The sequence below is a fragment of the Alligator mississippiensis genome, chromosome 15, assembly GCF_030867095.1.
Source record: "Alligator mississippiensis isolate rAllMis1 chromosome 15, rAllMis1, whole genome shotgun sequence".
Classification (NCBI taxonomy): domain Eukaryota; kingdom Metazoa; phylum Chordata; order Crocodylia; family Alligatoridae; genus Alligator; species Alligator mississippiensis.
In genome coordinates, this window is record NC_081838.1 from 6,321,342 (window position 1) to 6,348,555 (window position 27,214).

Consider the following 27,214-nt stretch of genomic DNA (forward strand, 5'->3'; position numbering starts at 1 on the left):
AAAGTGGCAGAGGACGGAGAAGCAGAAGATCACCGAAGGCCATCGCGGCAGGGCAGAGTTCAAACAGGAATCACGAGCATCTTGTCACCCGGGCTCCCAAGGATTTGTGACCAGACGCAAATGGCCGCTGGGCTTCAGGGCCATCGACGTTCGGAGTCTGAACGCCACCTTTCCACAGCCACGACAGCCAAGTGAACAACATGGCAAATGCTTGAAATGACTCGCATGGCAAATTTGAAGCGACTCTGTGCTACCCTACACAGCTCCCCGTCTTTGAGCAAATGGTTGCGAGGTCTTTTGTTCAAGCACACGGTGCTCCTAAAATTGCAGGTGATCCTTCCACAGACCAGCAACACTTTTTAAAAGAGCACGACCCTCAAGAAAGCAAACACGCGGCAGGCGAGGAGCATTCGTTCCCGGTCTTCCTACGAGAACATCAGGACGGCTTCAAGGTACAAACAATCCCCATCACAATGCTGGGGTGCCCGAGTGCGCAGGAGAAACCCTCGTGTTACACCACGGGCCTCACAAAACAGTTCGCGGTGGACTGGGAGGGCTGAGCAGCGCTTTGGCTTTCCTGTTTTCATGTGAGAAGCACGATCCTGGCCTTTGGCTGACGTTCCCTGCAGCGGGCGCGCTCCAGTGTCCAAGCAGTGCTGGGAACCGGGCCGAACACGACCGCATCTCCATCGATAAAGCAGTCGGTCAGTGCATGCATCATTGCCCGGCCAAGCGACAGTGTCCTCGGTGGCACTGGCAGCAGAGGCATGAGGACGCAGGGATTCCTCTAGCGTTGAACCCTCCCCAGGGCCGTGAGAGCAAACTACCATGGTCTAGGGAGCATCAAGAGAAAGCCACGCTCCTTCAGTCCTTCCAGATTTACAGCTACATCCTTCCCCCTTGGTTAAACACCTAGTGTTCTTGCACCCTGGCTCTCGATACCATGCCCATCAGCTCTCCCTTGGCAGGAGCTGCTCCCTCAGCAGGTTGCTCCTTCCTTAGACCCTCTCTGAAAACACTAGAAAGGCCCCTTTTGCCCCCCCCCCCTACTGCAGCTGGAGGGAGACTTTACCCTTCCCCAAGTGCCCCCCGCTTTCCCCACCATGAATCCCCCGGAGCCAAAACCCCTGGTAAAATCCCCTGATTCCTGAAGCAGCTCTGCACCCCAGCACGGGGGGAAACGACCCACGGCCTAGGGGCCTTGTTGCAGCAAGTGTGCGCATGCGGCTGCCCCCCTGGATGTGGGAGGAGAGAAAGAGCAGCCACGCTGCCACGGAGGCCTGAAGTGTCGCATGCTTGGCAGCACGCTCTCCTGTCGTCTCAAGGCAGCCTGGGCGTCCCCGGTGTAGACAGCCGGCCTCATGCCTCCAAAAGCTGCTCCTCTGGGGCACGCATCCTGGAGCGCTAGCACCCGGACTGCGGGATGCGAGCAACCGCACGGCGCCCAGCTGTGGCACCCAGCACGAGCACACCACGGGACATGCGCCTCGAGGGTGCTGCCGGCCACGGATCCCAAATCCCCCCCCAGAAAAGCCCTGCAAAAGGAAGCGCGCACTTCTGCAGCCGGTGTTTTCATGTAATCTCTTTAATACTGTGTAATACTTTTCTTTTTTAAAATACAGTATTTCTTGAGGTAGACCATTACAGCTCAAAAGCATTTTTTTTTTCAGACATTAATAAGACATGAATTAAATACTTTCATGTACAATATGTTGCAAAATGAGGTAGAAATGGTTACAGAGGATGTACAAAGTCAAATATGATAATAATAAAAAGAGTCTTCAGACATCCAGTACCACTTTTTGGAGGCAGGCAGGACGAGGAGGAGCCCAAAGAGGTACGGTTTTAACAGTTCCCGAGAGCCAGCTTCCTATCCAGGTGCTTGCGGCGGTATCAAGTGAATGTGGAGAGTTTGAACAAGCGGCCCGCAGGCATGCACACGCGTGCACGCTAACGAGGGGCAAACCGGAGCCGGTTCAAATGAGCCTGGCCGCAGCGTCCCCTGCAGAGGACGCATAGAGCTCGTCAAAGCGACTGCAAGGCGAGGGAAAGTATCTCAAGATCACGGTGCTGGTCTCCTAAAATCTCTGGGTCACTTTGGTTCTAGCAACTCGACCCCGGCTGCACGGAGGCAAAAAGCAGGCAGGAGTCTTCCCTGCTGCAAAAGCAGCCGAGCCCTGGGTGCCCTCCCTGCCATAAAGCCTGACGCACAACTCGTCACAGTGACTGGGACGCTTCCCGTTTAGGCAAAAAGGGGCCTCGACCCATTTTTGTTGCCCGGTTTGGAGGAGCCTCCCCCCAAAAGCCAAAGGAAGCCGAGACAGCGGGGCTGGGCACTATATGAAGCGCGAGCCTTGCAAACGCAGACGTCCCTTGCACGCGCTTTGCCTTTAGGGCAGCCTCAGCCCCCGCTGGGACTCGGGCCAGGGCTTCCCTTGCAGGTGTCCAAGGGCTTCGGGGCGGGAGGCCCTTCTCCTAGAAGCTGCACCTGCTTGAGCTAAGGGGTTATTTTGAACTGCCGAGTCCAACCGCTTCAAAGGTTGATCTTGTTTCAAAAGCCGCCGGATTTTGGCAGCAGGGAGACCTGCCCGGGATACCCAGGACGGGGAGCGCCCTGCAGGGATCCCGCCCGTTTTGAGGCTCTCTTCCAATTAAACCAGTGCAACTTTTGCTGTGGAGAGGCAGCCTCGAGTGCATGGCGCATACGGTTTTGCCGGGTCAGTGCCCAGGCTAGAGAGCGGTGCTAGCCCGGGGCTTTCCCTGCCCGCAGCCCAGCGCGGTCGCGGCACGGCTCGGCCTTCTCCACGGGTTAACGTGACTTAAAGCCGAGGAGAAGCGAAGCGGAGAACGCAGCGGGAAGCCGGCTCTGACGAACTGAGCTGAGGATGTTACCACCAGATTTGTCCAAAAAGTGGTGCTAGGGACAGTTTTCAAACTACGGCACTAATACTCTTTTCCTTTGAAGACACGTTACTCCACCAAACACTACAATAACAATGTTTAAAAAAAAAAATAAAATAAAATTATGGCATAATATATCGTGAAAAGCACCTGAAATACATTCAACTTTCATCTTTGTAACAACTTCAAGTTTTTTTTTTTTTCTTTCTTCTTTCTTTCGGTCATCCTTTTTTGGAAGCAAACGCCCGGCGTGGCCTTGCACTGAGTTTGCAAACTCTTTAAGATCTGGGTTTTTTTCTTTCTTTCTTTTTCTGGAGACGATAAAGAGTTTTTAAAAACACATTCTTTTTTTTTTTTTTTTTTTGTCTGAGGTAAAATTTTTCCTGAGTAGTTAAAAAAGAAAAAACAAAAAAATACTACATACATTACAAAAATAAAAATGAGGTCTAGTATATTAAACAATCTACATTTTTTTTTTACTCCAAAACCCTTCAGTTTTGTGTTTTCCCCTCCCTCCTACCCTCTCCCCTGCCATTTATTCCTAATAATAAATTCCTGATGATGGCTTGAAAGGCTATCAAGATCTTCTTGGGAATGAGTCCAAGGCATGGGAACCGCAGTACAGCAAGCTGCCTGGAGCGCCACATCCAAAAAGAGCTGGTTTAGTTACACGACGGCTGAAAAAAAGACCAAAAAAGAAAAAAAGCGGGTCTCCATAAACAGGTGGGAGAGCCGCTCCGCCAGCACAGAGAGCTCGGACCGCAAGCGCCTCTGCCTGGCTGCTCTCTTTCCATTGCTGGTCTAGAAACCGAAGAACGGGAAAGTAGACGAATAATAAATAGATTATCCTGAGTTCAGTGAACGACTACTTTCAAAAACAAAAAAAACCCAGTCCACTCTGAAATAATAATAATAATAATTAAAAAAAAAAAGGTATGCATTGGTTGTAGATGGGATTTTGGGGGAAGGCTTTTGCATTTCACCTGCTGATCGGCTTGGAAAAGACGGGGGGCAAAGCGTTGCGGAGCTGAAATGCTGGGGCCGGGGCAGAGACTCCAGGGCAGCGGATCGTCGCGGGAAATGAAGAGAGAGCCCAAAACCTTCCTCTCCGAGGTCGAGCCAGAATAAAAGCAACGCCAACGGCGAGAAGACGCCGCCGGAGTCTCAGGTGCGGCCGAGGGCTCGGCTCCCCCGGCCGGCCCCTCTCCGATGCCTCCGTGCACCGTCAGTGTCTGGACCCGTACATTTTATCCCACTCCGCGTACACGTCCAGCTCCTTCTGGGAGATGGCGGGGCGGACCTTGCAGAAGGCGTTCTCAAAGTCCTTGTAAGAGGTGGGCTGCAGCTGGCCCGGCAGGCCCTGCAGCTGGGTGGCCCCCGCCTGCTGGCACAGCTGGATCAGCTCGCTGCCCGAGTAGCTCTCCGTGTGCTGCACCAGGGAGGCCATCTCCCTCTCGCTGAGGCAGTAGTTCTGCTGGGCCAGGGTGTGGTGCAGGATCTGGCGCCGCGCGATGCTGTCGGGCGGGGAGATGTAGAACCGCTTGGCGAACCGCCGGTGGGAGGCCTCGTCCATGGTGCTGGGCCGGGCGGTCGTGCCGATGACGACGACGTTCTGCTCGGCCGAGGTAGCGACGTTGTCCAGGTAGGAGAGCAGCTGAGACTTGAGGTGGCTCGTCTGGGCGGCGTCTTCGCCGGCCCGGGCCGGGAGGAGGGACTCGACCTCGGTGATGAGCACCACCGCCGGCTGGCGGCAGCTGGCCACGAAAAACACCGTCTGCAGGACCTTCTCGGCCTCGCCCTTCCACTTGGACAGCAGCGCCGGCCCGCTGAGCTTCAGGAAGGTGGAGCCCAGCTGGGTGGAGATGCATCTGCTCAGCAGGGTCTTCCCTGCCCCCCGGGGCCCAAACAGCAGGATGGTCCTGGGCGGCCGGCTCGACCCCGTGAAAGCCCCAGGCCTCAGGATGGGCCACACCAGCTCCTCCTCGATGGCCGCCTTGATGGAGACCTGCCCGGCGATGTCCGTCCACTGGACGGGGGCGCCGCAGTCCACGATCTTGCTGTTCACCAGCTCCAGCATCAGAGGGTCTGTGTTTTTCGGCTGCTCCTCCCCGGGCTGGCTCCCGAAGGGCTGCGGCTTGGCCTGCATGCGGAGGGCGAAGGCATGGCCCTGCTCGCCTTCGCCGTTGGCAAGGGGAGGCGTGAACTTGTCGAAGCTCTCGCCGGAGCGCAGCGGAGTCTCCCCGGCGCCGTACGGGGGCGAGACCAGGCCCTTCATGGGCTGACTGTTGTACTTCCCCGCGTGCTCCTCCGAGGCCACGGTCGTCGCCGCTCCTGCCGGCCTCTTCCCAGCCTTGAAGGGCACCTGGGGCGTCTCAGTGCTCCGGCGGAAGCCATTGCCTCTACATTCGCCGTTGTCGGACATGGGGTAGGGAGACTGGGGGGTGGACTTTGGTTGCTCGTAGCTGTATTTCCTGTACCTGCCTTCGCCCTCCTCCTCCCCGCCGGCGATGTCGAAGGCCTTTCGTTTCAGAGAGCCCCCAGAATCGCTGCCCAGCGGCGGCGGCACCGCCAGGGGGGCCAGGCTGGAGCTCTGGTAGCTGTAGGCTGGCACCACGGGGGGCCGGGAGGACGGCGGAGGGGGCGGGATGGGCGTGGGAGCAGCAATGCCCGAGGGCAGGTACGAGGCGGAGGGGTGCGGGGGGTGGATGCCCCCGTAGCTGGGCTGCGGCGCGTAGCTGCCCGAGGCATAGTTGTACATGGGGCCGGAGGAGCTGTAGCTGGAGACCAGTGCGGCGGGGGGGTGCGCGGGCTGCAGGAGTCCGGAGCCGTGCAGGCTGGAGGGGTGCGGGGGGGGAAGTGCTGTGGTGGGCTGGCTGCAGTAGCCCGATGGCAAGTAGGCACTGCTGTAGCCCGAGCTAAACTCCTGAGACGACCCGAGGCCGCTGGACGTGGTGGCCCCGCCACACGAGTTACTGGGATAAATGGGGTCAGACAGGTTCCCGGGGACGACGGGGGAGCTGCCGAGCCCCACGGGCCCGTTCCCGGGGGTGACCGCTGCGGGAACGACCCCCTTCGAGCCGGGCAGTCCATCGTGCATGGGGTTCAGGGGGTAAGCGCTGTCTGAGCCGTGCGGCATGGGCCACGGCTCCACGTCTCCTTTCTGCCCGTTGATGGGCCCGAAGGCCCCATCCCCGTAGCTGTTCAGCACCGGCCTCTCGTAGGGCGAGTCCAGCACCCCCGAGTACTTCTCCGCATACCTCTTGAGGAGGTTGGACGCCGTCAGCGCAGAGATGTCGTCATTGGCCCAGGCGTAGTTGAACCGCTGCCGGCTGCTGTGGTAGAGGTCCGACTTGTGGGCTGGCGACGAGGTCGTGGAGGAGACGTCCAGGTGCTGCTCCGGCCACTGGTTCAGGGGCTGGGCATGCTCTGGTGTCCAGTGCATCTTCAACAGAGCTGCGAGCACAGAGAGAGGCAGATATGGTTAGGCAGCGCCCTGTAGGAGAGAGGGCCTCCGCGGCTGCTTCCCCGGCTCCCTGCACGGCTATTACCTCCCTCGTACAGCCAGCGCCCAGGGTTGCACCTCGGCTGCCAGAACCCCTCCGCCCCGCGGTTTGGGCCTCAAGCATCCCTGGTCAGCCCTGCCTGGAGCCAAGCACCCGAGCGCTTGCCTGGACTCAAAAGGGACCTTTCAGCCTGTGACTGGTCCCACTGAAGAAGCCAACTGAGCCCCCCCAGGACAGGACCAGTGCATGCCGAGCATTCGCGGCCCTCCACGCTCCCGCAGCCCCTTCCACCCCAGGGTGAACACCGTCATTGCGGCCGAGGAAACTCCCAGGGGGAAACCTGAGCTGGACAAACCCCAGGAAAAAAGTGACCCGACAGCAGAAGTACAGAGCACGCCAACTCCTCCTGAAGTCCTCGGGCTGCGAGGGCTGAGAAGTGTCTTCCCAAATCAGGTCAGGGAGGTTTAGAGGCCAGATGCCAGCCCTCGCTCATGAATACTTTAGTAAACAGTCCGTCCCCCACAGACTGAATTAGGACCGGCCCAGCGCCCCTTTAGCAGGGTTTTGTCCCTAATGCTTTGAGGCAGTGCAAGCATTACTGTGGCAAGGCGACGTCCTGCATTACCGACGGCTGGAGCAAGGCAAAGTCTCTTTTTAAGCCAAAACCGACTTCAAGAGAAATGACGTTTTAATGACGCAGGGGAAAAGGTCCCCTGGCTGGAACCGTGACTTGGGTCTCCAAAGGCTGGGATGAGCCCCCGCTTGCTACAAGGACGCCGCAGTTAGTGGTTTTCGCTAGCGGATACATCTGATCGACAGGAGATCCCGTGCCACACGCAGCATCAGGACGGAGGATAGGGTTGCTAACTCCGAATCTAGTCCGGGAGTTTTCATCGCATGACGTAACAAGATTAATGACCAATCTACTGTACTCCGAACAATACCGCAAAATCTCAAGCTGTAATACAAATCTTGTTTTTACCTCCTGCAACTCTCAGCAGTCTCCTGGAGATTTATATCTATTTCCCAGGGGCTTCAGGGCAATCCTGGAGGGTTGTCCACCCTGACTTGGGTGCATCTACACGAGACGCTAACTCCACAGTACCTTAATTCTACTGCGCAGTAGCACGCCGGGCAAAACCCGCGCTAATATGCTACTGTGCAGTAGTATTAGGCTACTGTGCAGTTAGCGTTACTAAAAAGCCATGTGCCGGCGGTACTGCACCAGTTACCGCGCATCAATTTAGTACTTGGCTACGCAAGTGGTAAACTTAATGCAAAGTAACTACGGCGCGTTAATGAATGTGTGGCCGTTCCCACCGATGAGGAACCAGCCATTTCCGGCAGGCTGCCGCGGTGGGACCGCCCCCGGCCGTACCTGCGGTGCGCGGCGCAGAACCCAGAATCGGCATGGTATCGTTTTTCCTCCCGAGCTACGTTTCAGCAAATGATTTGGAAACACACGGATAAACCCCTTTTGTCAAAGCAGCAGGAATGACATATGGGGAGAGACTAACGAGACCTACTGACCAGCTTTAAACGCAAGCCCACGGGCACCATACGCCGAGCTCGAGCCATCTCGCTAAGTCACCGATGCAAATGGCAGGTCTCGGGACTCAACCGGAAACCCTCTCGGTACAAGCGCAAGCTCGTCGCGTTTCCCACGTGCCGCTCCCCATTCGTGCCCGTGTCCGGATGATAAAAGCACCTCGGGGCTGCGGGAGCGCTCGGGGCTCCCGCCCGTGCCTGGGCCCACGCAGAACAAAGAGACAAGCCCTGCCCCGAGGAGTTACGGCCAAGCGCGTTGGGCTCACGGCTGGCACCCGGTGGCGAAACGCGCAGCTCATCAGACTTGCTAAACAGCTGCGTAAAACAGAAAGGTTTCATCAGGACACAAGAGGGAACGACACTGCAAAGCGCGTTGAGGTCGACTGCTGAGACGCGTTCGACACGAGAGCTGGGGGGTTAAAAAGAAAACTGGTCCTTGCTATTGGGAGAGGCTGCAAGCAAGACGGAAGGCCCTTGTGCTGCGCAGAGACAGCCCCGGTGCCAAAGACCATACGATCTCGCAGAGCAAGGCGAGACCCGGAGCAGAGGGAAGTGACCGTCCAAGGTCACGGGTGGCGCGGAGCGGCACTCCAGTCTTCCGTGCCCAAACCCGGCCCTTGTCCCTTGACCATGAGAAACAGCCAGCTTCTGGCTTTTTAGGGCTCCAGTTGTGCGGACGAGGCAGCAGGCAGGCCCCTGCGAACACCAGACATGCAGCGGGATCCTAAGGCTACTCGGAGCCATTTCTAACCTGCCCGACTTTGCCAGGGCTGCGTGCACGGCCCAGCACGTCGTGCTCCGCAGCTTGGCTCACGCTCATCTTTTTCCTGGTTTATTTTTTCCTTTCAAAAGGAAGCACCAGACCAAACCCAAGGGAAGAGGCCTTTGGCTCCCCCCCATTACATTTTCTGCTCAGGAACGAGGCCAAGCGCAGAGTGAATCACATCCTGCTACTGATTTTCGACCCTAGTAAGAGCCCGGGAGCCAGCTCTGAGCGGGGAGCCGGCCCGTATCGTCAGTGAGGCCACAACCCTGCACGAGAGGGCAAGTACTGGCTTTGTGGGGTATTAATATGTGGCTTTAGGCAGAGAAGACAGGATGCTGCTCTACAGACAGCTCCATGAAAGGCTCTGGAAAGTCAGGATGTCAAAGCAGTGCGAGCCCCGCGCCAGGGCAGGACGAGCCCATCACGCTGCACCTTGGGCACAGGGCCCTGGTCCGCATCTCATCTTCCGCCGGGGTGGCAGGGCATCGGGGCCAACCATCAGGCAAGGGCTCTGGACCGGGGATCCGGCATGGGCGGAGAGGAGCAAAGCACCTGAATATCCATCGCCGTGCCCCGCACACGGACCTGGCGCCTACCTTGGGGCTCTGGCTTCCCAAGTCCGAGCCTTTGACCGGCTCTGGCCCCAAAGGCCGAGCACCTGCAGCTGCAGGCTTGGCGTTGGCCAGGCTCGCGTCACTGCCCGGAAGAAAGGGGCCGAGTCCTCCGGCTCCGCCGACTTCAGCAGAGCCGTGCCGATTCCCACCAGCCCGGCGCCGCCTCGCCCGGGACGTCGGAGCCGAGCTGGGTGGGCACGGATGCACGGCCTAACGTGCAGCTTACCCAGAAGCACAGGCACAGATCCAGATTCCCCGGTGCTGGCTCCTACCGGTGTGACCTGTGCAACTCGGGCCCCCCGGCTCTTCCATGGACGGGGCGGTCGCAGGAGCCGAGCCGTCGGGCGGCAAGGCGCAGGAAGGGTTGCACACAATGAAGCAATCAAGGGCAGCGCCGGAGGAACGCTAACGGCCCGTCAGCCCTCTCCCCACTCCAGTAATTTAATTGCGCCGTTCTCCTCCTCCCGAGCTAATGAACAAAGACGTATCGGGAGCCGCGCGGAGGGCAAAGCAAATTCCAAAATTTCAAGGCGGCCCGGAGAACGGGCCTGAGGAATGTGATCATGTTACACACGCAGGCGCGCGCGCATAGCGCACGCTCGCGAGCAGCACGGTGCCCTCCGGCTAAGATCCCAGGATAAGTGCAAGCCTTTACCAGCATCCCCGGCCGTCCCCGTAGACCCATTGTTGTCCGTGCGTGTACGTTCTCACCACCCCCTCCCCCTTCCCTCATTCACAAAGGCCTCTGGGGACGGCTAAAGTGGGGGCTGGGAGGGGACCTCGCACACCATTCACTCCCCTCTCAGCCTTTAAGCCACTTTGTGGCCACAGCACAATTAGATTACTTAATGCTTTAATTGACTTATATGGCATTTGTGCTTCCACTCTGGATATCAAACTTACACAAGAGGATTTAAATGGGAGCTTTGCGTGGCTTTATCCAACATCCTCCCTGCATTTACTTGCCATTATTAAAGCGCCACCAATAGGTAAACGCTCAGACGGAGACGGCAGAGACAGCCTGCGGGAACAGGGCCCTCTTTTTTTTTTTTTTTTAATGAGCACAAAGGCGAGAGCTTCCCAATAAACCTCCATTCGCGCAGCCGATTTCTGCGAGCACAAAACTGGGCCCGGCTGCGGGGGGGAGGGGAGCCGGGCAGGAGCAAAAGGCAGCAGGAAGCTATTAAAAAGGAAAAGAGACTTTCGGGAGGAAGCGCAGGGCCTCGAGGAGCGAGGAGGGAAGGTTTTCAAGACGAGACCCGCGGACGAGGCGCGGGAGCGCTGCTGGATCCCGGTCGCATCCCGCGCAGGATGGGTCTCGGCGAACGGGCCCCGCACAGCGGAGGCATCCTCGAGCGGCCGCCTCGATGTCGCTGCGGTTGTTGTTCATTTAGTCATTTCCCACGAGAGCGGCGAGGAGCCAGAGCCCGGCGTGCACGCAACCGAGACGGGCTCTGCCCCAAAGAGCTTCCAGCTGTGCAGGAAAAGGTGCTGAGCGCGCCCAGGAGGTGCCCCGCGCCACACGCTGCGCTCCGCTGTGCTGACCGCCAAATAGGTTAGCAAGCTCCAGGAGACAAAGACATGCCCAGCTCCATATAGCTCCCCGGTTTTGCCCGGCTATTTCCTGCCCTCCCGTGCTGAACGGCAGAGCCTGCACGTGCGTTAGAGCAGGCCGGCCTCCCGGGGAACGTTTCTGCCCGGCGTCCACCCGGCACCGTCCCGCCAGCTCTCGCGCCCGCGAGAAATCACTGCTCCCTCGCCGGTCAGGCCTCTCTCGCCCAGCTGGCAGATGCAGGTTGGGCAGCTTCACGGGAATGAGGACGAGCTGCCCCCTCCTGAGAGAAATGACTGCCCGCTGCTGGGCTGGTGCTCAGGAAAACCCAGCAGAGAGGACGCTGCTGCGGTGAGGACAGTGGGTTCTTCGAGGGAGCGCGTGTTGCTTGCGCCCCTTGAATCAAGCGATGCCGAAGCCCCAGTACACTTTTTTTAAATTTAAATTTCCCATATTTAAATTAAATGCTCGTGAAGCCGTGCGACTTCTGGATGTGCGCGCGCCGGCTCCGAGCTCAATGTAAAGGCCTGCACGGCCCCCGCGGTGCAAACTCCTCAGGGCTGCTCTACGCACCAACAGGCCCGAAGTCAGCTTTCGCTCGCCAGCGCTGCACGAGGCGAGGCCTTTTGCAGGCGAGATCTTGCACTGCACCAACAGCACGGGCGGGACAGGTTTAGACAGAAGAGCGTCTGCACGCAAGGCACTTGTCTCCGGCATTTTTGCTGTTCTGGAGCAAATCAGGGCTTATCCGCTACCCGCTGCAGCCAAATGGAAATGAGGCACATCCGCTGCAGAATACAAGCACCGACACACAGGGGAATAGGAGCGGTCCCAGCTCCTCCGACGTCAATCCATGCACAGGTTAGTGGCTGCCGGCAGTGGTGCTCCATCATGCCCGCCCACTGGTCCCGCAGCCCCGGGAACAAAACGCATCCATCACTTGCCATCCCCGTCTTCAGATCTGACCAGAGCGTGCCCCTCCGGCTCCTGGGACAGGGGCAGGGCAAGGGTGTGGCGTGGCTCTTCCCACTGAAGGGTGACAAGTGGCTGGGCAGAAACCAGGCGCATATTTGACAACCCGGCTCTCTCGTGCGACCAATGGATCAGGTCCAGCGGGGCTGCTCTAACGGCACACGCGAGGTGCCCTGGGCCAGGCGATGCGGCTGGCCATGGGCAGGCCTCTGGAAGGGGACTGTGTTGGGTTTACAGGAGGAAAGAAAATGAAATAGCATTGGCGGGCCCCATCCTGGAGCCGCTCTGCTTGGGAACCCCCCCGGCTTTCCGAGGACGGCTCCTGGGGCAAGTGTGCAGGGTCAAGCTCCGTCCCGGAGGTGGCCTAACCTGGGTCTGATCGTCCAAGGGTGCCTCTGGAACGGCAGGCGTGAGCATTTCCAAACACAACCCGAGCTGCCCACTCGCTCGCTCGTTATTTGGTGGCGATGACATGCAAGAGGCAAGGACCAGAGCAATGCCGCGCTAGCGACCGCACAAATGGACACAGTTTCTGCAGGCAAGGGCTCTGGGATTTGCATTTACGTGCGGACGAGCGCAGTCGCCGCAACGCGCCGTGTTTACCGAGCGCCCGTGCGCGGAGTCGCAGAACCCGGGGTCTACAAAGACGTGCCGGAGGAGAAAGGCAGATGGCCGATCCCTTTAAACGAGGGGCTTGCCGTGCATTTGGGAGAAGGGCTAAAGCAAGCCGAAAACAAACACAACACGAGGAGGCAGAGAGAGGGGTGGGGGCATAGAGAAGTTGTCAAGGGTTTGAAATGCAACGTGAATAAGCTGCCAGAACGGGACAGATGTTTCAATGCTCCCCCTCGGCAGTGTGAGAAAATTACTGTCCAGTGACCAAATGGCACGTCAGGTTCCCACCCTCGCGGCCTGGCTATTATCTACAGCGCAAGACAAAAGGAGGGGGGGGCCGGGCCGGGGAGAATCCTATTGTTGCCCCGCGCTCTAATTATGGAAATCTTGTTAATCTATTCAGCAGCGACTCTGAACGGGGCTTTTGTCAGAGGGCTCTTCATGGGGAGCACGCGGGGTGCGCGGCCGCGGCCGACCGCCCCGCGCTGCCAGCCCCCACGAGCCACGTCCCGCACCGTGGAAGAGCAGACACCTCCCTGGACACGCATGCCGCGTGTACCGTACCAAACTGCACGCACACACGCGCGGATGAGGCGTGTGTTCGCACATGGCTATTCGTGCGTGCTCCCCTCCTGCACGCTGGCGTGAACCGAGGAGCGCGGCTCTCCTGCGCGGAGCCCGTGCCGGCCGGCCGGGGCTCCCCTGGAAAGGCCGCGCTCCTCGTTTCAAGCAGAAATGGAAGCGTCCCGTTAGCAGGCGGGGGGGAGGGGCGCAGATGACCGGGGAAATGGAAAGCAGGCAGCGCTGATTATGCGACAGCCGAGGCCCAGGCAGTTGCACGGGTTGGGGGTGGGGAAGAACAAGCCGCACGCAGACCCCCGGCAACAATAAACAGCCGGCGCAGCCCTCGCACCGCTCCGGCAGCCGTTGGACAAGCCTTGCCACCCCCTACGCCGCGCCCAGCACGGAAATGCAGCCCCTCTTGGGAGCTGGACCCGGGTCCAACACCTGGACCCTGCCCACGGGGTCTCCCGTGGCCCTCGGTGCCCCCCTGGAGAGGCCACGGCACACGATCGGGCCCCCATGGCCCAGGGAAGCAGTGCTTCAAGGGACCCCGCGGGCGTCGCTGGGGGGGAAAGGCACGGGACGACCACCTTGGAGCTCAGGCTCTGCAGACAGTGGCCAAGGGCAGCAGGGAGGGGGGCAGCGCATCCAAACCCCCCTTCGGAGGGGGCTGGCATCCCACCTGTGACCGGCTGGAGGCACCCCGAGTGTATTCCTCCTCTGCCAAAGCAGCCCAACCCCCGGTGGGGAGACCCATGCTCAGCGGCCCCCCGTTCAGTCTGGCTCCCTACTAGCAGCCTTATATAGCAGAGTCTCTGGGCTGGAAATGCCCCCTGGATGCAAAGGGCTCTAAGCACCTTCACGGTGTCCCGAGAGGTAGCTCAGCACTTCCCCCTGCTCTAGAGAGACGAGGAGACCGAGGCACAGGCCGGCGAGCCGCTTTCCCGGGGCGGCACAGCAAGCAGGTGGTGCCCTGAAATCTCCAGAAAGCGGATGCGTTTTCCAATGGCTTTTCCAGCCCCGCTGGTGCACAAAGCTCGCTCGCGCCCTGGGCTCGACACCAAGCTGACTTGCGCCGTTGCCAGTCAGGTGCAACATAGCGGACCTGAGCTCAGACTCTGAATGCGCAGCACAGCTTTGCAGAGAGGAACGAAGACTTCCGAGTGTGCAAAGTGTGCAAAGGAGATGTCTCCCATCAGTCTATCCCTAGCAGCTGTGAGCCCCCCCTTATTTTATTTTATTTTTTTACTACCAGGGCTGTTCAGGATGCACTAAAACACTCTCTTTCTGATGCTGTGGCACTTCGGGGGTTTGGGTAAAATGAGAAAGTGCAGGTATTTAATGGCACCATCGTTTCTACCTCCCACTAAAAGAGCTACAGCCTCAGTGCCCTGCAGCTCCTTCTGGGTGCATGCAGAAAACGCTCCATCAGCTCTAGAGCACGCGGCCTCTGCCGGAAGATAACACAAGCAACGATAAACCCTTTATTAAAATACAGCCCTAGGTGTTGTGTGGAAACGGGGTCAGCTCCTCCAACAGAGTAAACCAGCGGGGCCCAGCTGGGCTGCTTCATGCCAACAAAGCACATGGTTCCTGGCTTGCAAGGCCGGAGCTGGCACCGCCAGGACAGGAATACGTGGCAGCTGTCACCGAAACGGCAGTCGCTGCATGCACGTGGGCGCACGGAGAGCTGGGGCCTGCCCTGGTTAGGGGCCTCACGAGGCTGGTGCAAAGTCCTAGGCTGGATTCTCCACTGGTGTAAAACGGGTCCAACCGAGTATGGGAAATTTCCACCAGCAAAAGATTTGCTCCCCAATGTCCCCTCCCTGCTGCCGCCACGCGGGACGCCTGGCGCAGAACCCGGCGATCTGGTTCTACGTACGGCGCCTCGGCGCGGTTAGCGACCGCGCTCCAGACCATAGAGAAGCAAGGCTGGACGGGACCTTGAAAGACCAGTCCGGCCAGGGATCAAACCCGCGACCGCAGCATTATAATCGGGGGCTGATCACCCACCGCCCCTCCGCGCAGTGGAGCTGGTCCGGCACAATCTGGCGTGCTGCTTTCAAACACATGCTGCAGGTTTTCCACCGCCGGACGCCGAGGTACAAATTTGGGCTGTTCGGCGAATCCATCGGGGAGCTGCATGTCTTTGTCTGCTGCGTCTCCCACCCCCTCCCGGCCCATGTTGACAAAAGGAAAGGATGGTTTTCCAATCAGAGCGGGGTCAATGTACATGTGTTAAAAGGATTTAGGCCGACTCCGATCATGCCCCCTCCCCACCCCCAAGGAACAGACACGGCCCAGAATAGGGCTTCTATTTTCCCTCGCTCCCTAAGTGAGCCGGGGGCTCTATAATGTCCACTCTGTCCACTCATATATCAAGTGCAGAGCAGCTGGACATCAGCTCGAAATGGAGACTGACCAACAGGCCATTTCCCATCTGTGCCATTTCAGCATCCATCTAGCAAATGAAAAATTAATACATATCCATTCGGACTGGCAGCAGCTGAGCATTACCCATCTGTCAGGCCGAGGCCAGATAATCCTAGCTAAATGCAAGCGGGAGAGAGTGCGCAGGGCTGGGACAGCCCCCAAGTGCAGCCTCTCTGCAAGGGAACGCGGGAGCGAATCGTCCCGATGCGGCGGGATTTTCCCGAGCGAGGCAATGTTTCACAATGGACTGGGCAGGAGAAGGGCAAGCCACACTGGAATGACAAAAGCCATGAATTCCAGCAGCGCCTGGTCCTGCGCATCCAGGCCTGGCTTCAAGCTCCTCTCTTCAAACAAGACAGGGCTGTTTCCAGCCCTGCTGGCTGCAGGGGAAGCTCAGGAACACCGAGGAGGAACCACGCCGACGCTGCTGCTAGCACAACCCTTGGTGTTAGGTGCCCGGCACCCAGGACAGGGCTGGCAGGGCCCAGGGTTCAAGTGCTCTCACGGGACTTGTGCCAGTCTCATGCCCGCGCTGCTCTGTCCCACGCACGTGGCTTGCACGGGAGCCGGATGCCCCCGTCCCACAGCACGTTGGCCCTGGGCAGCGAGAGCAAGCACGCGGTCCCCTGCTGTGTGCATTTTAAAGGGCTCCTGCCGGCACTTCTGCCATATGTGCGGCTTGCTCGCTCCTTGCCGGAGACAATGAGAGACTTGTGAGCCGGAGCAGAAGCTAGCCTCAGCGTAACGCCAGGGTCATCCCGTTGGGGTTACGTCCGACCCAGCGTGCCCGAGTCCGCTCTTGCTGATGGGGTAAATCAGGAGCACTTGCTGGAGCCCATGAAGGGCCCTTGGCACGCAGGGAGTGAACGAGCACTGGACTCTCCTCTCCCACTTTAGCATTTCCCTGCGTTGGTCCCGGGGCAGGGTGGGAGCTCCCGATGACCCTTCGCTCCCTTGCACAGGCTCGGCCACGTTGTGGGGCATAACTCCAGGGACAAGGCTGTCACCGAGGCACAGCACGCCGGGAACCCACCCCAAAGGCTGGCTCTGCAGCTAACCGAGAAGCTCCCTGCAAAGGGGGCTTGCAAAATTCAAGCGGCTGGGGCACGCGATGGTTCTCACGATGCACGAGTCAAACCAGGTCCTGATGAGCTGGGACATTTGGGCTGCTAAGTGCCCGGGACAGGACCGTCCAGTTTTGTTAGCCAGCAGAGTCCCCCACAGCCCCCCACGGTGACACCCTGGGCCCCCCCGCCCGGGAGGCTCAGGGCTGCTCCCCTGCTCCGATTTGCTGGAGCCGGGTCCAGCAAACTCTGCAGTTTCCAGCCCTGATCCCCGATAATCCGCCTGGGTGGGGCTTGCAGCTGACTGGCTGTTATTTAAAGAGAGCTGACGTGGGCAATCAGGGTGGAAATACCTGTCAGGACAGTCCCCGACCGGGTCTAAGGGATGGACTGCTCCTCCCTCCCCGCTCCGGGACTGACAGCTGCCCTCTGGAGACTCAGGGAAAGCAGAAATACCAAAGCAGAGCGGCCTCTGTGCCCAGGCATGCCTCACCCCGCTCTCGGCAGGCCGCGTCCCTTCAGAGCCGCGGGCAGTGGGAACAAGCGGGTGCGAGACACCGGGGCGTGCAGGGGCCACAGCTCACCGCTGCGCAAAAGGGCCGTGCTTCGTCTGTGGAGCCCGGCTCGACCCCTCGGAGGAAGCTGGCAGCACGGTCCTCGTGCGTTTGGGTTCACCATGAGCCACGTGCACACAACCCGCAGAGGGAAGGGCAGGGCTGGTGCGGTGCCAGGCAGCAGAGAGCCCCCCTCCGTGGCAGCTGGGGGAGCCGTGCACGGCGCTCAGCCTCGCGGGCAGCAGGGGTGCCATGGTCCCTGCTCCGTGCTGCGTGGGGTCAGCCCATGAGGTGCCCTAATACCCGTGCACCGCGGCTCCCGGGGGCTGTCACTGCTTTGTGCCGCTGGAAAGCTGCCTGCTAGCTGCGGGGACAGGGGGACTGTGCAGCCACCCCCCGGCCCAGACTCGGGCCCCAAGGTCATCCTGCCCCGGGAGGCAGCGGGTGAAGGAGCATCAGGACCGAGCTAGGCTGGACCACGCGGCCCAGGAGGGCTCGACTGAGGCCTGGAGCCCTTGGGGATCGCACCCCTTCCAGGATGTCTCACCCACTGAGGCAGGCCGAGGTCTCCAGGGCACCACTGGATGTTACGCCCCGAGAGGCACCAGCCCAGGCTATTTCCAGAGGATTACGCACGAGAGGAAAATCCATTTCTAATCAGCAAAACAATTTCCCCAAACAGACGTGGCCCCGTAAAAAGGTCGGCAGGTCAAACGAACCCAATCTGCATACGATCTGCAAGACAATGCCGGGGCCGGCCACCGAGCCACGCCGCAGCAGCACGAGGACGGGGAGAGCAGTGCTCCGCGCAGCGTGGCGCCAGGGACCAGCACCGGGCCTGCTAGCGTCGCACCCCCAGGGCCTCAGTCCCCACCCTCTTGTGCTGGAGGAAGCAGTGCAGGGAGAGGAAGAGCGCAGCAATCTCCTTCAATCTCTGACTCACCCACAGGTCAAGCCTCCGTCGGGGCTGGAGGCAGCAGCTGTTTGTGACGCCTGCTTCTTCCACTTGTGCTGGTTTTCTCCAGCCTCTAAAGACATCTCCACCGCTCTGCTCAGAGCCTGGGACCCCCGCCGCTGGGCCCTGGGCACCCTGCAGACCACCCGACTAGCACTGCCCGCATAGCTTAGCCTGCGGGCCTCGCACGCTGAAACAGAGGAGGCCGCAGAGCATCCCCTGCGCCATCCAGATGGGAGCCACCACCATGGCCTGGTGGGCAGGACACTGGACAGGGAGTCAGGGGTGCTCTGGGCACTGCCACCAGACTTGCAAGTCGCTCCCACCTCCGGGCTTTCGTTCCCCTCCTGCCCTGTGCCACATCTGTGCAGCGCCTAGCACCGTGGGGCCTGACCTCAGCCGAGCATGCGGGTGCTGTCCCGGGCGCTGTTCTCAGTGACATGCAGTGCACCCCCGTGCCGTGGGCTCCAGCCCCGGCCGTAGCACAGGTAACTTGTGAAACGCGTCGCCCCAGGAACAGGTGGAGGCAGAGCACAGCCAGGTTCAGCAAGGGCCGGGCAGATTCGGGGCCGATCCATCTATTCATGGCGATTGAACAGAGCAGTCGGAGAGGTTTCCTCTGGCACCTCTACACCGATAACTGAGGATGACAGGGAAGGTGCTGAATAGGGGAGAGATCGCTCCAGAGACGTCCAGCTCCGTGCTCTCCCTCTATGCATCCACCCTGCCACTGCTGGAGACAGACCATCGGGCGAGATGGACCAGGTCTGACCCGGGCTGGCACTGCCGATGCTCTCACGTTTGCAGTCCTGCGCAGCTGCCCCCACTAACGCACCCCCAGGAAGCACCAGGAACTGACGGGACAGGGACGAAGGCAGAGCCCGGAGGAAGCGGGGCTAAAGCTTCGCCAGGTGCGATAGGGATGTTTATGGGCAACGTTTCTCAAAAGGCACTTGGTTAATAAAAGGAGCCAGGACTTGCAGGTTTTGCCCCAGCTCCATCAGGGCCACGGGGTGCAATAGGCTACAGCAGCGAAACAGGACTCGGCTGCATCCCCGGGTTTGGGGTGGGGAGGGCGTAGCCTGCCGGACACGGCGCCAGGGAGGGGGCATTAGCGCACCCGTGGGGTCTTATGCCAGGCCTTAGCCAAAGCCTCAGGCCTGCACTCCTTACGTGTGGTCCTTGGGCAACCGCCCTGCGGCTGCATCACCCTGTAGCTTCAAATAAATCACCCCGTCTCCTCTGAAAGACCAGCGCGAGCCTCTCCTTGATTCAATTAAACAGCTAATTACATTCTAGAGCACTTGGGCGGCTGACACTGGGGAGGCCGCAGGGAGAACAGCACATAACACACGGCCGTCGTGCTACAGGGGCCTTCCTAGCCCTGCCACGGCACAGGGCCGAGCGAAGGAGCAGCCCCGTGGGACTGAGGGCAGCGCACAGTGGGTGCGAGCATGCAGGCGTGGGGAGGTGCTCCCGACTGCGCCGCAGTGCAAAATACTGCCCTGTGTCCTCTCCACCCCCGCGGGCAGCACAGCCGAGTTGGGCTAGGCTAGAAATGGTCTCAGCAGCCAGGACTCGATACAGCGAGCAGCCCCGTGCCTGCAGCCTGAGCCTGGGGGCAGCTGTGCCCGGTCCCACTCGTCTGCAGTGGGGGACGAGGGCTCCACAGCATCTCCAGGCCACGTGCCCCGGTGCCAGGCAAGCCACCTGTTACTCGTGGGTACACGTCCCCTGGACCCTGCCCCAGGCATCTGGGATGAGGTGCTGGCGAGAGAGGAGCTAAGGCAGCGCTGTGCACAGTCCAGCAAGCACCCGCAGACCCGAGGCGAGTGCCATCTTCACAGCCCGGGGCCGACAGAACCAGACCGTCTACAGCACTGATGCGATGACAAGGGCCGATTTGGGGCTCCCAGCAGAGCCCTCCCCAGTCAGCCTGGCGGGGCGGACCAGACCGCTCCAGCTCCCCTAGCTTCCTGCTTCTGTAGCATGGGCGTACCCGAGCAAAAACCTCCCCGGCCTCCCCAACAGCACTGAGCCAAACGTGGCCATGCTTCCACATGGCATGACTGCGATGCTCTGCTCGGCACAGACCGCGCCAGCCTCGCCAACTCCTGTGGGCATCTGAGCATGCAGCACAGGGCAGAGAGAGGCCGCAGCGGATGCAAAGTCTGACGGTGGGCGCTCGCCACAGCACCACCATGGCACGAGGCTTGCAGGAGTGGCAGGGATGTGACGGCTGAATGCCAGGCCAAGGTGCGCCAATCAAACCCTGTGCACCTTGGCACACATAGGCAGGGGAGCCAGCAGCTGGGCTGGACCCGACTCCCCACCTGGGGTGCCCCCCGTTGCTGCCCTGCGGGGGGGCCCTGGAAGCAAACGTGGCCCGAAGCCCATGGAACCCCAGGCTGCTTTGGAGACTGAAGCAAGCCATGGGTTGAATCGGGCAGGGCCAGCTCTAATTCTTGGCTTTGCAGCGCATCCCTGGAGCCACCCAGAGCCCCTGCGGCACCGGCACCGCATGCATTGGGCTGGCCTGTCTCAGCACGCCCCTCGCAGAGCGCCGGGGGGGGGAGGGCGGCACCGGTCACCCTGAGCAGCCTGCTCCAGCCACTCCTTGCTGCTAGCAGAGCAGAGGCTAGAGCCCGGGAACCGTCCCTCCCTCCCTCCCCCCTGCACCCAGACCTATGAGCCCCGTGGACTGGGCTCCAGCAGTGGGGCTGCATTTTAATGCACCGGAGCAGGGGCACGGCCAGCAGCGCTCGGCCACATCAGCCAGCACGGTTCCCGCATCCCAGCTGGACCCTCCGGTGCAACGGTGACGTACAAGGGACAGCGAGCACCCTGCTTCGCGCTGCCACACGGGAGCCCGGTTAGACGTGGGTTCAGGCAGCTCGGCGCAGGCTCAGCACCCTCCTGGCCTGCAAAGCCGTTCCCTTCCAGGCAAGGCTCATCTCCCTACATGCTGCCTCCGCACGACCTGCACCGCTGCGAGTGACCCTGGGACAAGGCCCCAACGGCTGATGCTCTTGGCAGGACGACCAGCTATAGCCGCTCAGTGCTGCTGATGCCCATCTGGAGGATGCTCCTGGAGGCGGACGCTGGGCTGCGGAGGACATGGGGGGTATTCTGCTCTGGAGCAGCCGGGGGTGAAGACATGCAGCTGTGCTGCCTCTGTGCGAGGGTGAACACTTCACACTAGAGAAGGACACAATCGCCAACTGCCGAGAAAAGCATCCCTGGGGATCCACCAGCACGGACGCCCAAGCACGCGCCTTCCCGCTTCTCTCGCTGACTGCACGTCTGCTCCCTTCGGCCCAGCGGGATGAAACTGGGAGAGCTGAGCAGGGCGGCGGGGCGCCCCGCTCCCGACAGCCTGAGTGCAAGTGTGCGCCCATGCGGCTGGGCCCGAGGCCAGCAGACAACACAGCTGCCTCCTGGACCCCTCCAGTCTATCACTTGCAAGAGCTCCTTCCCCTCCTCCAGCCTCTTTTCAGTTACCGGCACCATTAACATCCTCCCGCTCCAGTGCTAGGGCTGGGTCTGTAACGGGGCAGGGCTGCCACAAGTCCCCGACTGCCACGGTCAGTGCAACAGGAACCAGGACCGCCTGGCTCGGGTTCAAGGCCGTCCCCACGGTCAGCGGGAGACGTCAGGGGATGCAACATCGTCTCGGGCAGCAGGGAGATGACCGAGGCTTGGCTAGCCGCGGTGCCCGTTGGGCTAGCTTTTCTTGTCGGTGTCTCTCTTAAAGCCCCCCCAACCCAACTGGAAAAGGACGTTTCCAGCCTCTGCTCCGCTCCGACACATCGAACCACTTCAGCCTGAAACGTCTGCACAGCTGCACGCTGGATGTTACGGCTCGCCCCAGGGGCGCTGCTCCCGCAGGGGCAAGCCCTGACCGCCCCAACGCTGGACCAGCCTGCAGCCGGGGTGGCCCTGCCCCAGCTCCGCTTCGCGGTGACAGCAGGGTGCCGCCCCACCCTGGACCCCCCCGTGCATCCACGCTCAGGTGCACGTGCTGCAAGTCAGCCCCGGCAGGTGCAAAGCACCGTCCCGTGGGCCCAGAGGAGTTCCCAGCGTTGGGGCCTGGGACACGGGCAGAGGCAGGGAAGAAGCTCCCCCCCTGCGTCCTTTGTGCCGCGGCCAATGGCCGGCCGACTCCAGGAATTCACAAACAGCGGCGCAGCCCCGAGGGAGGGAATTAACACATCCGAACCACTCAACCTGCAAGGAACAAAGCCCCAAGGCTCAGGCAGGGGAGGAAGGAGGGAGGCTGAGCACGGAGGAAGCCGCCAGCCTTATGCCCAGCTAGAAACCTGCCTAGATGTCCTGCCTCGGAGGAGTCCTTGCTTTATCAAGAGAGGATTTGGGGTTTTATCAAGCCCCAAGTCCTCTCCTTTTTCTGGCCAGGAAAACAAAGGTCTCTATACAACCCAATCAGTAACGAGGAATGATGAGCACTAGAGGCTTCCAGCCTGGGGATCGGGGCCTCGTGCTGCCAGGTGCTGCGCGTGCATGCACACGCGCATGCACACAGATGCAGATGCATGAGCACGCAAACACACGCAGCAGGGCCAGCTCCTTTACTCCGGACAATTTCCAGACCTACCAGGATCCATGAATTTGTGGCACACATGACACGAGGGCTGCAGCAGTGCGGGGACGGGTCAGGGCAGTGTATGCCACAGGGCTGGTGGGGCGCAGGGATGTGGGGACACCCAGGAGGAAAAGGTAACTTTTTTGCATTTTAGGTAACTTCCAAGTTACCCACCAGCACCGACAGCTTCTCCAGCAGCTCACTCTTGGCTTTGGTGGCGCGTGGCTGCTCCCCTTCCTATCATCCTCACCCTCGTGGCACCCAGAGCTGCCATTCCTCCCTGGGGCACCGCTTACCCCAGCACCCTTCACAAGCCCACACTCTCTGCCCTGCCGTGGACAGTTCCAAACAGGCTGGAGCAGTGCCCCAGCCTCCATCTGTCCTTCACCACCAATAACTCGGGAGCGTGGAGACGTCCTTACGGAGCGGTCCCCTGCACCGCGGGGTCCGGAGCAAGCTGGGTGCTGCACCCCCAGCCCCATGCACGGAGCGCCTCTGGGTCTGCGCAGCTCAGGCCGCTGCTTGATCCACAACGCCGCCCCCTCCCAGGGCTACCTGCCAGCAGGAACCCTTCCTTCCATTCTCTTTTCAGCAGCTGCTCATTAAAAGATAATTGGCCTGTACCAGGACGGGAGCAGTCCACAGTCAGTCCATGCCGGGCTACACCTAGCTCGGATGGAGAAGCAGCCCCACTGCATGCTGCCCCTGGGTCTCGGCGATGCCGGTCCGATCCACTGCCTTCAGCCACGACGACTCCAGGTTTGCCTGGCGCAGTCATCAGCTGTCAAATGCAGGGGCTGCCCCGGTGCAGGGAAGACCAGCCACAACGTGGGGTGCTTCTGCCTTCGAGCCTGCGTGGACCCCCTGCAGGATGCCTTTGGCCGGAAACCGTGACACAAGCACTGAGCCCAGCGCTGTGCAGGAGGGGCAGGCCAGGAGGCTTGGAGCGAAGGTGCCCAGGCTGGGAGTCGGGATGCCTGGGCTCCATCTCCAGCTCTGCTACAGACTCGCCCCATGGCCTGGGGCGAGCTCCTTCCCAGAACCTCTCCCCGTCCTGCTCAAAGGGCCCTGCTCCAGGTCAGCACGTGCCACTCGCACCTGTCCTTTGCATAGCTGCAAGCAACCCAAAGCATTATGGGATACAACTGAGCACCCATGGGGCATCTAAGCGGCAGTCAGGTGTCTATGCTCAATCCCTTCCCCCCCGCTCCAAACCCCTTTAACACGCCGGCTTTGGCAATGTGCTGCCCCCGAGTAGCGAGAGCAGCGAGGGGAGGGGAAGGCAGGTGATGCTCCCCCTTTGCACTCACAGCTTCTCAGAGACTCGGCGAGGATGGCTCTGGGGGGACGGGATTTGGGTGGAAGCTGCAGGACACTCCCCGGGCAGAGGCGAGGCAAGAGGGAACGCAGAGATGCCAAATCCCGCGGCCCAGCTCCAGGAGCCCAGCGCCATCAGAACTCATCACAAAAACAGCAAGGTGCGCCCTGCCAGCACCCTGGGCAGAAAGGAGCCAGGGCTACCACAAGCGCTGCCCTAGGAAGGGAGTCCTCCACCCCACAAACACTCTGGCTCTGCCACTGACTGACCGGCACAGCCTCGGGCACATCCCAGTGCCTCCTGGCCTCAGCTCGATCTACGCAGCGCAGAAGGAGAGCTGTCCTAACCACACTGCAGGCACGCGGATGTCCCACCGGCCTGTCTCGCCTGGGAGGAAGCGCTCTGTGCGGAGGGATGTGGCTAAGCACGTGCCACTGCCGGAGACCAGCAAATCCAGAGGGGGGAATAAATGCTGCAAAATCCGCTGCTGGAGAACGCCTCCCCCTGGGACGCCCCGAGCGGGGACAGCCCAGGCATGCCCCACCACCGTGGAGGCCAGCAGCGCCCGGCGGGCAAAGCTTTACGTACGTGGGAAGCACTGTTACCGCAGATTCCCCTCCACCTTCCTGTGCGTCTCTAGGTCTGAGTGGCACAAGTTTCCTGACCTTACCCCCAGACCCAAACCTCTCCCTAGTCCTCCCGCCGCCCCCAATCACGGCCCTGCACCACTGCTGTGCTGCCGACAACCTGCCCGCGCTGGGTGCACTACACGCGTGCAACCAGGTCCCTTGTTCTGCAATAAAGCTGCTCGTCTTTTAGCTCACTGCAAGGTCCCCAAGGGCTTTGGAGGCCCAGGGCACCAGGCACGCAGTCAGTGGCGAGGCTGGCACATGGTATTCCCTGAGCGGGGACCACGCCGCAGCACGGAGAGAGGAGGGATGGGTGCTATCGCCCTCTGCCCCTCCAGCAGCCTGGTGCACTCAAGGCAAGGCACCAGCACCATTACAGGGCCGCTAGCTGGGCACAACAGGAGAAGATCCAACCTCTCCCAAAGGCCACAGGACCAGGACCCCAGAAAACCTGGCAGCAATTTAATCTCCAAGCCTTGACCCCAGCTCCCTTCTCCCCCTCCCCAAACACACCCAGTGCAATGCACGCCGGGAGTTCAGACAGGGCCCCTCCGTGGGGCTCATGTGCACAGCTCTCACCAGTGGGCAAGGCCGAGGGCACGGCTCCTGCCATGTCTTCAGCGCACCCAGAATCCAGCCGGGACAGAGCTTTCCCCCTCACCTAATCCACTGACGGTTTCACCCAGAGAGAGAAAACCCATGTGATAAACGAACATGTAGAGCTGCAGCCACGTTCAGCCTGCTCCTAAGCCCTCGTGGCACATTATGATTTTAGCAGATTTATGCTTCTAATGCGCAGCCGGACTCAGGGCTCCAAGGGGGCAGGAAAAGGCTGGGCAGGATCTGGGACACGGCAAGGCACCTGTGCTGGAGCAGGTGGCAGCTGCCTTGCATGCCCCTTGGAGCTCGGCACCTTCCCCGTCCTGTGACTGCAAGTGCACACGCACACGCGGGGAGGAGCGATAGCACCCTGCCTCACACCTGGGCTCGAGGACGCCTGCAACTAGCACCTGAGCGAGGGGAGCAGCTCAATTGCCTCCCGCCCGGCGGAGACCTCAATCCTCACGCACAAGCCAGCCCCGAGGGAGAGCCAAGCTGGTGGAGCGGGATACGCAGGCAGCCACGGTGTGCCCAGGCTCAGCCAAGCCCTGCAAGGACAAGTCCCAGCCAGGAGGCAAAGGGAAACCCGCAGACGCAAGGCTGTTCACACAGGTCCAGAACAAAGGACTTCGAACACCAGGAGAATTTCTAGGCAGCCCAGGACTTCGTGTTGCTCCACCAGCTCTGCTGCTGGCACGGAGGCTGGTGTCGTCAGGCCCACGGACGTGCGTTTTGCTCTTGGTCACGTCCCAGGGGACTGGGCCCTAACTCGCCAGGCACAGAATCAGGCCCTTTTCTTCCCAGCCAGGCAATCCAGGTCCAGTGCCAAGAGCCGTGCAAACCACAGCCAGGCTGAGGCACGAGACTCTCCGCTCGAGATGATCAGACGCCTGTCAGCTCCGAGCCCTGCTATGCTTGGAGCGGAGCTATCTGCCCAGCCCAGCTGTGAATCTCCGGACATCACCTTCAAAACACACTCAACCTTTGTAACCTCCTGTACACAGCGCAGGTTAGCAGCGCATCACCCCTGGCCTTTAATTACACATTTCTGCAACCATTAGTCCCTCTGCCATCAATTACTCCTACATTATCCCATTCACCGGCGTGTCAGGAGTCTAGCAAGCAGTCAAGTACTCGGCAGGTTCCCACCACGGCCGCCCGCCCGCCTGCCCGCCCGCCCGCGCTGTGACTGATCTGGCAGCTGTCAACCTGCGTTTGCGGTGCATTGGGTACACCAGGTAGGTCAGCGTGTGCACACACATGCACACGCTGCCACCCTCTTGCAATCCCGTGCTTCTGACCCTCCTTTCTAACCCATGGTGTTTCAATGCCTGCACCAAGAGTTGACACAGAAACAAACACTCCCCAGGGTGGCGCGATGCGGCTAGTGCCAGCCCTATGCCAAGGCACCGGGGTCTGGTGGGCAGCCAATCCTCTGCTTGTGATGCTGCGAGCTTGGGGCTCTGTGGCCATAGCCTGGTTACAACAGAGCTGCCACCCAGCTGGGAGGGCGACGGTCGGTGATGCTAGCGTGTTGGCAGCATGGGGTGGGTCACCGCTGAAAGCTGGGCAGGAGCAGCTGGGCTTTTCAACCAAAGAGCGCTGCGGTGTGCAAGGTTGAGCAGAGAGCTGGGGGCAACATCCACGTGGGAGAAGCAGGGTCCTCGGGCACCTGTGCCCCAGGGGAGGCAGCTGCACAGGCCAGCGGGCGCCATGCACGGGCACAGGGTTGCTCCCCTGCAGCCGGCATGCAACACCATGCTCTTCCAGCTCAGCTGCTCCTGGGTCCGAAGCTCACGTGCTCAGGGCAAGCGTGGGGCATCTCTGCCTTGCACCAGGGGCAGCTGCTGAGTGCGTGGGACAGAAACCGCTTGAAGAGAAAAGACAGAGGTGGCTGCAGGCTGAGACACCCCAACGGGGCCTCGGGGAGACCGAGCAGCACCTCACCTTTCATCCCAGGATAGGGAAACGCTGGCTGTCTGCACAGCGCCTTGCACCACGTGGTCCCCTCCTCTACCAGGGCTTG

At 60.7% G+C, this 27,214-nt stretch overlaps 1 protein-coding gene across 1 annotated transcript in view; it reads right to left on the minus strand.

The window, feature by feature from the left end:
• Positions 1-1,567: 1,567 nt before the first annotated feature.
• The window catches only part of FIGNL2 (fidgetin like 2), a 30,172-nt gene continuing 4,525 nt past the window's right edge, over positions 1,568-27,214 (minus strand). Inside the window, exon 2 of the mRNA XM_019497584.2 lies at positions 1,568-6,354. Coding sequence (XP_019353129.1) covers positions 4,127-6,343 — 2,217 coding nt within the window. The 5' untranslated portion in view covers positions 6,344-6,354 and the 3' untranslated portion in view covers positions 1,568-4,126. The remainder of the gene's footprint in view (positions 6,355-27,214) is intronic.